This window comes from Otolemur garnettii, unplaced genomic scaffold (assembly GCF_000181295.1).
Source record: "Otolemur garnettii isolate 467f Iridium unplaced genomic scaffold, OtoGar3 scaffold00195, whole genome shotgun sequence".
Taxonomy (NCBI): domain Eukaryota; kingdom Metazoa; phylum Chordata; class Mammalia; order Primates; family Galagidae; genus Otolemur; species Otolemur garnettii.
In genome coordinates this window covers 2758978-2774290 of record NW_003852590.1, presented here as the reverse complement: position 1 = coordinate 2774290, position 15313 = coordinate 2758978, and the positions used below count along the sequence as shown (strand labels likewise).

The 15313-nt window shown below is 39.3% G+C and overlaps 2 protein-coding genes across 2 annotated transcripts in view; one reads left to right on the top strand and one right to left on the bottom strand.

Moving 5' to 3' along the window:
* LOC100962737 (3-hydroxyisobutyryl-CoA hydrolase, mitochondrial) overlaps positions 1 to 7994 on the top strand; it is a gene marked incomplete at its 5' end in the record, with an annotated part of 29350 nt that extends 21356 nt beyond the window's left edge. The window contains 2 exons of the mRNA XM_012812201.2: positions 3054 to 3087; positions 7653 to 7994. Of these exons, the coding sequence (XP_012667655.1) occupies positions 3054 to 3087; positions 7653 to 7768 (150 nt within the window). The remainder of the gene's footprint in view (positions 1 to 3053; positions 3088 to 7652) is intronic.
* Positions 7995 to 13608: 5614 nt separating this feature from the next.
* Positions 13609 to 14356, bottom strand: CUNH2orf88 (chromosome unknown C2orf88 homolog). The gene has a single exon (XM_003801046.3). The coding sequence runs from the start codon at positions 14266 to 14268 to the stop codon at positions 13981 to 13983; it is 288 nt and encodes a 95-aa protein (XP_003801094.1). The 5' UTR covers positions 14269 to 14356; the 3' UTR covers positions 13609 to 13980.
* Between the last annotated feature and the right edge of the window lie 957 nt (positions 14357 to 15313).

The window sequence follows — 15313 nt, the reverse complement described above, 5'->3', positions numbered from 1 at the left end:
AAGGAAACAGCATTGAAGAGGATGCTGCGGGGACAGCAGGGAGTTGGGAGGCAAAGGGAAGCCTGGTTTAGGTACATTAGGGAAGACGTCTTTGAAATCGTGACCTAAAGGAGGAGAAATGAGTATCTTAAAAAGCATCTTGGGTTTAATATGGAGCAATCTCATTTTTCGTTTGATTCAGTTTGCTTTAAGATGATAATTATGGCTGAGTGCAGATAGGTTTTGGGGTGCTCAGAGTGGATGTATCAGCCAGGTGTGGTGGCGGACACCTGTAGTCCCAGCTACTCTGGAGGCTGAGGCAGAAGGATCACTTGAGCCCAGGAGTTTGAGCTATGATGACACCACTGTACTCTAGCCCAGGTGACACAGACTTCATCTCCAAAAATAAATAAACAAATTAATTAATTAATAAAGTAGAAATAGAGACCAGGCATGAGTTTACTGCAGTGATCTAGGCGTGATCAGTAGTAGTGTCTTAGACTTGCCTGGTGGCAAAGGAGAGAAGCAAACAAATTTGAAACAAATGTAGGAGATAGAATTGATAGGATCTGATGATGGAAGGGAGGGAAAGAATACATACATTTAGGAGTTGGAGCGTAGAGGTATGAATTAGAGATTTAAGTTTGAAAGACACTAGCACTGATTAAAAAACAACTAAGGGAACAAGAAGTAAACAAAGTAAGTAGACAACTGTGGGAATAAGTAAGTAAACAAAGTGCTTACTATGTGCTGGTCCTGTTAGAGGTACCAGGAATACAAAGGAAACAAAACACAAGGTGCCTGCCCTCCTGGAACTCTTACTTTAGACTGGGTAAATAGACTGTAACAGTGATGGATACATAAAATATAGGGTGCATAATTATAAATAATACGGAGGAAAAAAAATCAAAGAGGATATGGGATAGAGGATGTAGACAGAAGGCCCAGAGGACACCTCACTGAGAAGGCTTCTTTGAGTAGAAGTGTGAGAAGTGAGGAAGTGAGCCATGCAGGAGTCTGAGGAAGAAGCCCAGGCAGAGAGGACCACAGGCACAAAGCTCTGAGGCAGGAGTGTGCCTGCCTTTGCTAGGAACAGTGAGGAGGCTGCAGAGAAGGGGTGTGAGTGAGAGATGCAGCCAGAGGGAGCAGTGTACGGAAGGGCCATGCAGAGGGTACAGAGCCGTGCTGGTCTCTGCAAGGACTCTGGCATTTGTTCTGAGTAAAATGGGAAGCCACTAGATTGTTTTCTGTAGAGGAATGTCATGATCTTCTACTTTTAACGGAACTGATAACTCAAGTTCATGTGTTGAGTACTGAATGGATAAGATTCCATAGAAAATGAAAGAGGCCAGATCTGAGCCCTGAAGAACTTCAGCATTTATGGTGGGATAAAGAGAGAGCAGTGGGAGGGGGGGAAAGGGTCGGAGAGGTAGGAGAACCAGGAGAGTATGGTGCCGCAAAGCAGGAGAGAGGAGAGAATGATGAACAGCGTTGGACGCTGCTGGATTAGAAGTGTTCTTTGAACTTGACAGCATTGCAGTTTTGGGTGACATTGGCAAGCCATCTTAGAGGAGTGGTGCGCAGATAGTGCAGGAAGCTGGAGAAGAAACGAGTAAATGGAATGTGAAGAAGTGGGGACAGAATGTGTATAAACTCTTCTAGAAACATCTGGAGTAGATGCTGGGACTGTGGCATCGGTGAGGTTTTTTATTTTGAAAGATGGAAAGTACCTGAACATCACTGTAAATGATTGGGAATGATCCAATAGGATTGATGATAATAATAGTTAACATTTGCCTAACACCTGCTCTGTGTCAGTATACTGGGATTTGGATTAAAATAATATGATCATGAGTGTGTTATTATTTTTTTGTTTGTAGAGACAGAGTCCCACTATGTCACCCTCAGTAGAGTGCTGTGGCATCACAGCTCACTGCAACCTCCAGCTCTTGGGCTTAGGCGATTCTCTTGCCTCCGCCTCCCTAGTACTGGGACTACAGGTGCCCACCACAGAACCTGGCTGTTTTTTGTTGCAGTTTGGCCCGGCCGGGTTCAGCCACCCTCAGTATATGGGGCCGGTGCCCTAATCATTGAGCCACAGGCACTGCCTGACAATGGGTGTATTGATATTTCCATTTCACATACAGAAAATCTAGCCCAAGGTCATGTGGTTAATATGCAGAAGAATGAGGATGTGAGTCCAGGTATTTGAACAAACATTTAGCCGCTCAGTTATATAGTATTGCCTGCACTGATGATGCCAGGAAAAGACAGAGAAATGGGTAGCCCCCTGGGGAGGCGAGAGGGGATGTGAACTGGAATGCAGGTGAGGACTGGCCTTTGAGAGGGGAATGGTTTCTTCTTCCATAGTCGTGAAAGGAAAGTGCAGTTGTCTGTAGGCGTTTTAGTGGTAGGAAGACAAGACTGTTTTGGAAGTCTTCTCTGTTTCTAATGGAGTAGGTAGGAGGTGAAGTAATTAGCTGAAAATATAGTTAAGAGTAGAGTGTCTTCTAGGGGTAGAAGCTGAAAGGAGAGAAACAGTTTAAATTATCATCTTGGGGAGAAGGGAAGAAATAATGGATTTGTTCAGCAGTTTTCCGTGTCTGAGATCTGTGATCATGAATTTTAAAGAAACCAGTTATAGTTGTATGATTTTCTTTAGGAAGATTTTTCTGCTCAAATATAAGCAGGGGTACATGTTAGGGTTCAGCTGTTGCTGGGATTTTGCTAGATTTGTATAAGAGAAGAAGTTTGGAGGGAGATGAGGATGTTTTCAAAGGAAAGTGACCATAGTAAAGTACTCATGAAACTGGGTTTGGTGAAGAGCAAAGTGAAGCCCACACACATGGGGCGAAAGTGACAAGATCATCGGACTTCAGTAAGATCAAGGATTTGCGGTAGTGGAGATACTTCGGCAAACATGATCAGCAAGTGGGTTCTCAGAAGTGGCCCAGTGATCATGGTTCAGGTTGGGGCCATGGGAGTGGAAGAATGAAGTGGGTGGAGAAGAGAGATGATCATCAGGAATACGGGTGCCCAGAAATTACCCACCTTTAATCTCAATTTTCTTTCAGGAAGGTCATGACTTTCATGAAGGCGTTAGAGCTGGTAAGTGACAAATAGTTGCCTTTCCTTCCTGACTATGAGGTAAATAGGATTTGTGAGTATATGCTGTTAATTAAAGATGATGTAAAGTTTCACATCTCAAGTCCAAAAATCTGAAATCTTTGAAATGCTTCAAAATCAGAGAAATTCTGACCACTGACATGACACCCAAAGGACATGCCCATTGGAACAAGGGATAATGAACCTGTAGTTATTTTTAGTGAAACTAAACTTTTTTTTTTTTGAGATAGTATCTTACTCTGTTGTCCATGCTAGAGTGCAGTGGCATCGTAGCTCACAGCAACCTCAAACTTGTGGATTCAAGCTATCCTCCTGCCTCAGCCTTCTAAGCAGCTGGGACTATAGGCAACTGCCACAGTGCCCAGCTAGTTTTTCTATTTTTAGTAGAGATTGGGTCTCTTTCTTACTGAAGCTGATCTCAAACTCCTGAGGTCAAGCAATCTGCCTTGGTTTCCCAGAGTGTTAGGATTACAGGCATGAGCAACCGTGCCTGGCCATGAAAATTAAACTTTTATAAAGTTTGCAAAGTTGTGCTTTTTAAAAAATTTGCCATCTGGAATATAAGGCAGAATCAATTTTTGAAACTAATACTGTTTTGGCCGGGTGTGATGGCTCACGCCTGTAATCCTAGCACTTGGAAAGGCCAAGGAGGGTAGATTGCTTGAGCTCAGGAATTCAAGACCAGCCTGAGCAAGAGTGAGACCCATCTCTACTAAAAATAGAAAAAAGAGCCAGGTATTGTGTTAGGTGCCTGTAGTCCCAGCTACTCGGGAGGCTGAGGCAGGAGAATCACTTGAGCCCAAGAGTTTGAGGTTGCCATGAGCTGTGATGTCATGGCATTCCACTGAGGGTGACAAAATAAATTTCTGTCTCAAAAAGAAAATACTAATGCAGTTTTAAAAATTCATATAATGTGGCACTGCTCCCTAATTTATATGTTAAGAGATAACCTTGCTGGACTTACCTGTGCGATGAGAGTTTGTGAACTCATCCTGCTGCCAAGGCCTTTTCAACATTCATTTATTTCCCCAGCAAAAAGCCCTCAAGTCTCCCTACCCTTCCTCCTGTTTTGTACTGGCCTGGCAAGTTAGAACAGTGGTCAAACCATGTTCTTGCCTACACTTGATTATCGGGGATACCAGCCCCAACACGCTGTGAGTCTACTTCCTAGTGGCCTGGTGGGGCAAGGGACTGTTGGAATTATTATTAATGAGAGTTTTAGAAAATTAATAGAGACATAGATAGTTTTAGAGAAATAATAGACAGAGACAAAGATAGTTTTAAGAGCAGTGGGGATTTGGGAGGCAGCACATCCTCCTTCAGGAGGCTTCTAGTATGCTGCCCCGAGTATCAGGCTAGCTCTGTATTTATTTCAAACATCAGGGTTACAATCATAAATCTCTGGAAGTCAAGGCAAACACTCCCATCATTGTTTTTGCTGTGCTTGCATTTTTACTTACTAGAGTAACTCTATACTGATTATGTTAATTACATGGATTTACTTGCCACATTTTATTTTAAGGTATATGGTTTTCATACAGAGCCTTGATAAGGTAACCAATTAGAGGCTGACTCAAGGACCAAATCTTAGCTGACCCACAGTCATACATCACAGATGTTTTAATACTCTGATAGCTTTGTGTCCAGATAGATCGATGCCTCTGGCCCAATTAAGGAGACAGAAGAAAAGAAGTATTTCTTCTTCTCTGGTCTGGAGCAAGTCTTCCTGTGTTGGACAAAGTTTACAGATTCTACATTCTTAACTCCCAAAAAGCACTCCCCCAGAGCACACAGTCCCACCCTGAAAGAAAACGGCCACAAGGCCTCTGGCCTGTGGCTGTGTGGCAGCTGTTAGGGGGTGGAGGGATATTCAACATGCCAGGCTTCAGAATATTAAAGTGACACAGTCTGGCTTTTGTGCTGAAAGCCAGGAAATTGTGTCTGAATCAATCCTCTATTACTATCCCCCTTTGTCCAGAGTCTGTTCCCTATTCCTAATATTTCTGATCTACTAACAATTAATAAATATTTGTTTCAAACTTATAAAATGATTATTACTAGTAATGCAGACACATCCAGATATGACTCTTCCCTTAAGTATTCCCACACTCACTCTTGATGAGCAGGTGAACACTGCTGGGGGAAAAAAACCATACCATGTAATCAGCAACATCTTCTAACGTTCTTGCTATACTTCCTACTTTTGCTTATCATCTCCAAAGCAAGAATATTTAAAGAAAGCAAGTGAAGTGGTTTATGTTTTTTTTCCTAGCAAACTTGCAACAATTCCTTTTAATGTATAATCCAGATCCTTATATACAGCTGTTATTTAAGTTACATAAAACAAGTTATTTCCTTCTGAATGTATTTTGTATATTTTCTTATGTTTTTATTAATCGTTGTAATATAGTACAGACACTGGTTATACTTTTTTGTCTAAAAAAAAGGTTATGTTCTCTAAGCTCTGATGAGAGATGATATAATATCACATGATATAATATCAGAAATAAGTACTTAATTCAAATCCTTTTAGAAGACACATGAGGTTGAGCTAGAAACTTGGTTTGAAACCAAGTAAAATACGTATTTTCCCCACTAATTATCTGCAAATTATTATTTTTTAAAATTTTTTCTGGTTTGAGACAGAGTCTTAATCTATCATACTGGAGTGCCGTGGCATCATCACGGCTCACAGCAACCTCAGACTCCTGGGCTCAAGCAATCCTCTTGCCTCAGCCTCCTGAGTAGCTGGGAGTACAGGCATGCACCACTATGCCTGGCTATCTCTGCAAATTCTTGATGCATGTTTATTCAGAAAGCATTATCTATTGTGGGTAAAATGGTTTAGTGATCTTGCATAATCAGATGTTTGCTACAATTTGCTAATTATAAAAATATGTCAGTGTGCTCTCCCCTAAGGGGCACAATGTAAGGGGACATGTTGCACCTCTTGGGTTTGATCTTACCAAACAAACACAAACATTGTAACCTAATCTCATGTGCACCCTCATATTAATCTGAAATTTAAAAAAAGTTAGTATATTAGACAAAATAAACTAGCAAATTAGGGAATTGGTTATTAAAAATTCTTACTCTTAATATCAACAGCAAACTATTTCTGGTTATAGAAGAAAATAAAAATGGGCTATTTTAGAAGAATTAGATAGCTACCAAGTGGAGTCTGAGTGGGTTTCTCAGGAGACCTTCTGAAAAACCTGAGGTGCCTACGTGGCAAGAATTCACACTGTGTCTATTTTAGGTGAAAGATATTGTTAGCTTGAAATAAAAAAACGCAAATTTGATTAATACTATCTTTCTTTTTGCTCTTCAGGAGCATCCCAAGGAGGTCGATAGTATTGGCCAGAAGACTTAAAGAGGAAGGGTTCTTGTGAAAAGAATGTCTGGGGATTGGTCTTTGTTTACAAAGTTCAGGGAATATAAAACATTCAAATCAGTAGGGATCAGAACATCATCACCCATGAGCTAACACCAGAATCTCAGAGTAGGCAACCAAACCTTAAAAACCTCTAGTACCCACACTTAATTGCATAGAAGCTTCCTTCTCCCTACCGAGACCGTCTTCCTTCCTTGGCTCCCACGTTGCTGCTTTAACTATTTAGCCTTTGAATGCTATCTTAGGTTTTCCCATTTCATTGTGTTGTTTACATGTTTAGATATTTCCATTTTTCATAAGAATTTTGTACATTTTAAGCATGGTTGGACATTTCCTGCCACATCCATACCTTTTTTTAAAAGAAGTTTTGAAATCATTGTAGATTCACATGCAGTAGTAAGAAATAAAATATACTGAATACTCTCCACCTCATTTCCCAAATGATAACATTTGTGTAATTCCAGTATACTATCACAACCAGGAAACGGACATCGCCCTCCCTTTTGGGGGAGAGGTTAGAGATTGCCTCATACTTAAACTCCTGTGGGGATACTGTGTGGCTGCACTAAGTGATGACTGTACCGAAATAGGAGAAGTAAAGGTTTTATGATAACCTGAAGGTGGTCTGATTTTTAAACTTGGAACTGTCTGAACTGGAGGATTCAGCAGAACAACATATCCATGTTTAATTATGCATAGAGTCTCCTTCTCTCTACCTTAAGCAATTAATTTTCCTCCCAAATCCCAATGTGGAAGAGGTTAGAGGCACATCAGGTGCTTCTGCTCTCCCCTGCCTTCCCTTTAAAACCACACCAACTCTGGTTTTAGCTGTTTTGTGATAGGTTTCATTTATGATTTTATTTGAAGAATAAAAAAGACTTAGCTCCTGGATTACTTAATAGGTATTATTAAAGCTAGGCATAAGAAAGTTAGAAAATATTTACACTGGTCATCAAAAGTATATTGCTATCCATCCATATTCCTTTTCCTTGGGCTTAATTTAAAAAATAGAACATATACAAAAACTTAAACTTTGGGGGAAAAAGTGCTATAGAAAAATATGCCTAGGACAAGGTAGTTTCTGTCAATTCAGTAATTAAAATCTTGTAATACCAGAAAGAAATGTACTGATATTTCTATCTTCTCTTGACAGTTTTAATTGACAAAGACCAGAGTCCAAAGTGGAAACCAGCTGATCTAAAAGAAGTTACTGATGAAGATGTGAATAATCACTTTAAGTCTCTAGGAAGCAATGATTTGAAATTTTGAGGTGACTGGCTTTTTCAGGTATATTTTGGAGCTGTGGCTGGCAAACTATAGCATGTGGGCTAAATCCAGCCTGCTGTCTGTTTTTATACACAGCTTGCAAACGAAGGATGGTATCTGCCATTTTAAAATGTTTGGGGAAAGAGTAAGAGACTAAAATTTCATGATTTGTGAAAATTATATGAAATTCAAATATCTGTGTTCACAAATAAAGCTTTCTTAGAAGATAGCTGTATTTGTCTGTTTTAGTTACAACAGAGATCATGTAACCTGCAAAGCTTGAAAAATTTACTGTCTGGTTCTTATCAGAGTTTGCCAACCCTTGTATTTAAAGATGGGAAAATTCAAAGATCGTCAGAGACTCTGTCAAGTTAGTATATCTAATGGACATGGGAACTTTGTTTTGTTTTTGGTAGTGGTTACAGGTTGATTAAGTAAACTTAGATATAGACTGTCAAAAATAAAGACCCTGAAAGGTTTCTTTTTTTGTTGTTGTTGCAGTTTGGCCACCCCCAGTATACGGGGCCAACGCCCTACTCCTTGAGCCACAAGCGCCACCCAAGGTTTCTTTTTTTTTATACTGTGTTAATACTTTATAGAATTTCCTCTATGAGTGTATTTTAAATGATTGGGTTACCATAGCAGAAGAGCTCCTTTTATAAACATTAGAAATCTCGGGCCAAGCAAAAATGTTTTTATGAAGTTATCTTTCTTATTATGTCAGCTTTGGCTTTTTTTTTTTTTTTAACAGAGTCTCACTATGTTGCCCTATGTAGAGTGCTGTGGCATCATAGCTCACAGTAACCTTAAACTCTTGGGCTTAAGCGATTCTCTTGCCTCAGCCTCCCAAGTAGCTGGGACTACAGTCACTCACCACGATGCCCAGCTATTTTTTTGTTGCACTTGTCATTGTTGTTTTAGCTGGCCTGGGCAGGGTTAAAACCTGCCAACTTTGGTATGTGTGGCTGGTGCCATAACCACTGTGCTACGGGGACTGAGCCAGCCTTGGCTTTTCTTTTCTTTTTTTTTTTTGAGACAGGAGCCTCAAGTTGTCCCCGTGGGTAGAGAGCCGTGGTATCTCAGCTCACAGCAGCCTCCAACTCCTGGGCTCAAGTGAGTCTCCTGCCTCCGCCTCCCAAGTAGCTGGGACCACAGGCACCCTCCACAACGCCCGGCTATTTTTTGGTTGCAGTCGTCATTGTTGTTTGGCGGGCCGGGCTGGATTCGAACCTGCCACCTTGGGTGTATATGGCTGGCGCCTTAGCCACTTGAGCCACAGGCACTGAGCCGCCTTTGCTTTTCTTAATAAGAATACCTTCTCAGGGTAGAAGTTAAAGTATTATTTCTTGTTATTTGCAGTATTCGTTATTCTGACAGAATGAGAAATTAAGAAACTACCGATTTCTTAAGAGACACTATGCTTTTTGTAATTTACATCAGACTTGTGTGTGATAAGTTAATTGTCTTTATATAAGGTACAAATCAAGAGGAAAAATTAATTGAAAACAAGACTTTTGTTTATATCTTCAATAATTGGTATTATTGACAAAATAAGTGCTTTTTAAGATACACAAGAAACTGCAAGGTTTTACAGACTCAAAGTTCTGGGTAAGAATTTTAAATTAAAGATCAGTTTACCATTTAATCTGTAACTTGTTGTAGTTTCTTCATCTCATACCCCCAAAGCTAAGAGAACTTCAGGTTGATAAGAACAAAAAGCCAACCAAGCTGAAACATCAAAGACTATGGCTTGTACCCTTCTCATAAATGAGAAAATTACAGCCGGGAAGATACTGGTTTAAATTTTTTCAATTTTTAATCTATTTTATGTAATACATTTTCTTCTGTAAAATTTAGGAACAGATCTGGAATAAAGATGCCATGATATTAGGCATGTTTTCATTTGTATTCTTAAACTTCCTAAATTGAACCTGAATGATCCAAGAAATTATTTGTATGAATGGATTTTTATTTACTTTTACATTTGTTAACAATGCAGAAAATATGCTTTTCATGTTAAGAATTTAAAAGTATGTAATGATGAAAAGTATTTGCCTTCAGTTAAATAAGAACTCATAACTTAAGAACTCACAATAGTTAATTGCAACTGGATTTTTATTGTACAGTTACAAAAATTTTTTCACAAAAATATTTGGAAAAAATATGCCACTTCGCAGTCTTACAGAGAAGAGAATCTGCTAACAAAACTTGAGTTTTGTAAATTAAGATGCAGATAGTGCTTCTGAGCACACAGCGCCAAGGAAGACATGTCCTATTTGGTCATCCAGATATAGGATGAGGGTTTTACAATTAAGCAAACTATGTATTTGTTTTTAAATTACTATTCCTTGACATTACTTCTGAAGCATCCCTAACTTTTGATTTCTAAACTATATAGTACAAAAGTATAGTTCTTCTATCTCATAAAATGCCGATGATATTGAGTAGGATATGAACATTATGCTACTTTATTCAGTGTGTCTGTTTTTAATACTAATAAGGCAATTTGACACAAAATGATAATTTTTTTGGTGCCCTCAAAATTGTGCTTTTTAAGTGCTAATAATCACAGGCAGTTTGCAGAGAACTGATAAGGCAACTAAAAGTGGAGAATTCTTGGATTAAAGGCATGTAACTGAAATGTAACAGCATGAGACCAACTGGGGAAGGCAGCAGTGACGTGTGTGGGGGGGGTTCTGTGGGTCTCCGTAAACAGGAATTGGCACTTCTGTTTTCTCTGATAGTTGCTTCCACAATTGCCACCTGGAGGTTCTTCGTTGTGCCCTTACTCTGGATGTTCCACGTTTGCCTTTCCAGTAGCAAATATTCCTTTCAGTCTTCTGTTTTATATGTTTCCTTCCTTCTCAACAGACCTACTACTCTTTTATTGTTCATGAAAGACCTTCAAAATGAAGTAAAGCCAATATTTCAATATAAAGGTATGAAAGAAGGCTAATTATCCTATCAAAGATAATTCTCATCTTATTATCAAGGGCAAAGTATACTGTGCTGAGACAACTATCATATGTCATACAAGTTTGTTTATTCAGCTCTGTTCTCCTACCTGTCCCCAACTTGGTTTATCTATCAGCTTACTGATTATGCAAGTCTTGTGGGTCCTTGTTCATATGTTGACATATAATGAAGCACATTCTTTAAAGATAAGTCTCTTGGAAATATTGTACACAAGATATCATACTCTATTAAAATATGATTCCAGGGCAAGGGGGTCGTTCTCAGGGACAAAACTATGCTGCCATAGTTGCTGAGAGATAGTAGCAATAGAGATTAGACTTCTTGCTAAATATAGTCTGGGAGGCATCCCTGTTATCCCCGTGAGATAGGGGCTCTGGGCAGAGAAGGAACCTGAAGTTAAAATGTTTAGATACCACCCAAATCCACTCATTACTATCCGTTTGTATACTAAAAACTGTAACCGGGCATGCTTTATGTGGCTTTGTGTCTTCACCATAGTACTTACTATTGCACATCCCTAATTTCTTTTAAACAAAAAATAACTTTGCAGCAAATGTCACGAGAGATAAAATGAATGAAAAATCACCATATCTGGGTAAACACCTAAACTTGTCTTCATGACCTGGAAATGTTTTATACTTATGGGAAACTTTGTGCCCTTAGTTGGATGACTTCAGATTCTTGTATGAACATGAATAGTTATTTTTCTATTACATTAATATAAATCACTCTACTGAAAGTACAATGGGACAGTACAAAATGTGGGACTAGGTATCAATAGAATTAAAGCTGAATGGTGTGTCCAAAGGCAACTGAAAAGATGGCAGAGTAGTCATTTCAAGTAGCTTTTCTTTGCTCATGTAATTTGGAGAATGTACTATTTGCGCATTTCAAAGTTTTAAAAAGTTGTTAAAAATTAGAGGTTGCGTTCCTGCTTCCTTACAATGTCAAATATGTATTTATCTCATTAAAGAGATCAGGCCTTCCTCTGCCTTTGTTTAGACTTTATCAACAATGGTGTGTTAATAAAATGAACTTATGAGGTCTGACAATTAAGTCTGTAAACTTGTCCTAGAAAAAGTGCTACATACCTCATTGGTGAGTATCACACAGTCACCTGTGAACTATTCCCCTTGGGAAGCCATGTACTGACTCCAGGGCCTAATCCACTCTTCAAAGCAAATAAACTCTCTTTTCTGGCGTAGCCATCAATGCTATCATTATATTACTCTTGATGTCCTGAATGCCATCAAAAATGTCTTTCCTTTATCTTTGGGTAAAGAAAAAAGGTCCTTGGGGTGCCAGATACGTGGGTAGGGAGGGTGTTCCAATAGGTATTTGTTTACTGGCTAAAGCTCCCTCATACACAATGCGGTGTGAGCTGGTGCATTGTCATGACACAAGAACCACACCTTTCTTATGCCCAAATTTTCAGTGAAGATTTTGCTGTTTCTCTATTGATATTTACTTGGTCTGCTGTGCTCAGTCAGCCAACAATTTCAATGCACAATGTGATGAATTTTTGCAATGTTTTTGTCAGTTTTGCTGGTTACTGGCTGCCCCCTGACCTCTCTTCATCTGTGACATTTCTCTCAGAAAAATATTTAATCCATCGGTACACTGCCATTTTCATCATGGCATTATCCTATAAACTGACTACCGTGTCCCTGATTTCACTTTCACTCTTGCCAAGTTTAAGAAGAAATTTATGGATGTTTGTTTGTTGCTCTAATTCAAGCTTCAACATTCCCACAATGGCACACAAAAACACGTAACAATGAATGCTACTCAGCAAGATACCACCACACGTCAAATTTACCAAGTTTTCACAGTACTGCCAATGTAAACGCATGGCCACAAGTTTGCAAACTTATCAGACCTCATACATGGGATTAAATAATCTTTTTTCCATTTAAACTATATGTAGCAAATCTTCATGAAGATTATTCTAGAAACTCAGTCCCAGGTTTCCTACAAATATGTCTTTTCCCCTGTCCCAAATATTTTTTTTACTACTGATCTTCAATCGGTACTTGCACTTATTCTTTAAAAAAAAAAGTGTGCATGTGTGTATGTGTGTGGGTGTTAAGATAGTAAAAAAGAAAATGAGCTGTCCCTCTTCCAAAGGTACCCAGACTTATAAAAATAGTATGGGAGATGGCTATAAATGTCCTATAGGCATGTGTTACCACTAAAAAAATAGACAACACTTTTTTGAGGAAGTGTTTTGTCTTTTCTGTTTTGTAATACTACTATAAATCCTCATGCATTAATTGTCTGGTCCCACCATAATTTAAATAGTGACTGTCCCATTATCAATTAAAAAAAACAAAACTGAGAACAGAAACTAGGCTATATTCCAGTCTTCTGCATCTGTGGCAGTCTAAGCTTCATACACAATTAGTACTGACATCACGTTCTGCTTTCTATTTTGGAAGAGGATGCTTAACATTCCCTGGATTGCTAATTATAAAAGGTAGCTACTTGTTTTCTTTGTATCATTATATGGCTGGGCTTATTACCTCAATGCAATAAACAATGTCATGGCTTCTATAAATTGTTATCTCTTTAAAATGGCTTTATATGCAAAATCCTAAGTCATTTAGTAACAACTGTAGTTAGTTAGGGCCCTGTGGTTCAAGATGGTGGTCAGGCTTTTCATCTGCAAAAATAATTTTTTAGAGTCAGGGCTTGAGATGGACCACTTTTACATGGGTTGTTTTCTAATGCTAGATCATCTGTGTGTAAAGAAGGGGAAATCCTTGATACAAATGGTTTTGACAAATAAGAACCATTATTGATCACTATGGCTTGGGTGTCATTCCCTTGCCAAGGCATTTTGAGAAACCCTTTTTATGTGTGTGCTTTTTTTAAGGTATAAATTAATGGGAAATTATGTCTTTAACCATTGGAACTTGGATGCTTATTCTTCAATATTTTCTTTGGTGATGTCATTACTACCTCAGGAAAAAGTGCCGTGGTGTACCACTCATTACTGGGTGCCATAGGACCTCCATTAAGCCCTTCAAATGACTGAAATCTAAGACCAAGCAGAGAGAAAGTGCTGTTAACATACAACTGCTCAAAACGCATTTCATCTTCAGTATTCTTACACTGGTAACGTTACCACAGACATGTTTTTATATCCAGATGGGAGCGATTTGTACTTATCCACACCAGTTTTTGCTTGTTTCATGTATTTAAGCTAGCACCAACTATCTCCAGTCAGGAAAGTGTCATCACCCATTAGCCTCCTCACTTTCAATGTAGGGGACGTCAGAGTACTGGACGTTAGCGAATGCCCACTGCTTCAGGGCATCACGCAAGATTTCCTGGGACAGGTGGTGTGCATATTCGAGAATCACAGTACTGGTCCCCGAGGACCCCTTCACTTCCTGTTTGACACCAGCTGAAGACACCATCTTTGATCTCTCTTCTGGCCTAATGCCAACTTCATTGTCACGCTGCTTCTCAGCTTCCAGTGGGGTAGGAAAGGGGAAAGTTTGCTTTGATTTCATACACCCCATGCTGTAAAGAGCGTTCACTGATGAAGGAGAGCAGTAGCAAAAACTACTTCAGCATCTTTGGAAGACAGTGAGAGTTCCGCCACGTGATGTGGACCAGTGCTCTCCCTCTCCTGCCACTCTCGTAATCGGTGTTCCCTTTCAGCACTCTTCACATGTAGTGTTTATCTGTCAAGAGAAAGAGGTTTCATTTTAAAATTATAGAATACAAATGAATGCACAATTCTGTGGCATGCCAAAGGCCTTTTACTTTGGTAATCTGGAGTTATTGTCAGGGAACGACAACTTTATCTTATCAATAGAAAAAGACAGACAACAAAAATGACAGTTTACACAAAGGAAATCATTTTTTTCAAGATCATGAAAATTTTATAAAACTGTAACAATTAAACTTTTGCTAGCTTAATTTATTTATACCAAGGATCAGCACATGATAGATCTTAGATTGAAATCCAGCTGTCTGTTTTTGTAAATAAAGTTTATCAGAACACAGCCCTGCTCATTTGTTCATATATTGTCTGTGGCTGCTTTCACGCTACAGTGGCAGAGCATGTGACCCACAATGCTTAAAGTATTTACTATCTGGCCCTTAATCTGTACTGCCACAGGAAATAAGCATATCAAAATCTGCCCCTGCCCTGGGCAGCGCCTGTGGCTTAAAGGAGTAGGGCGCTGACCCTGTATGCTGGGGGTGGCAGGTTCAAACCCAGCCCCGGCCAAAAACTTCAAAAAGAAAAAAAATCTGCTCCAGCCCCAAACTTTATGAGCCTACACATCTTGGACTACTGTTAGAGTCAGGCTTTGTCCCCTGGTCAGATATTTACCACTTAAAGAGTAGTAAAAAATGATGGCTTTGACACCAGCGCCAGCTCTAAACAACACAGCTTAGACATGGCAAAGCCACTTGTTTTTTCTTTTCTTTTTTTTGAGTCTCCAGCTGTCACTCTTGGTAGAATGTCGTGGCATCACAGCTCATAGCAATCTCAAACTCTTGGGCTCAAGTGATTCTCTTGTCTCAGCCTCCCAAGTAGCTGGGACTACAGGCGCC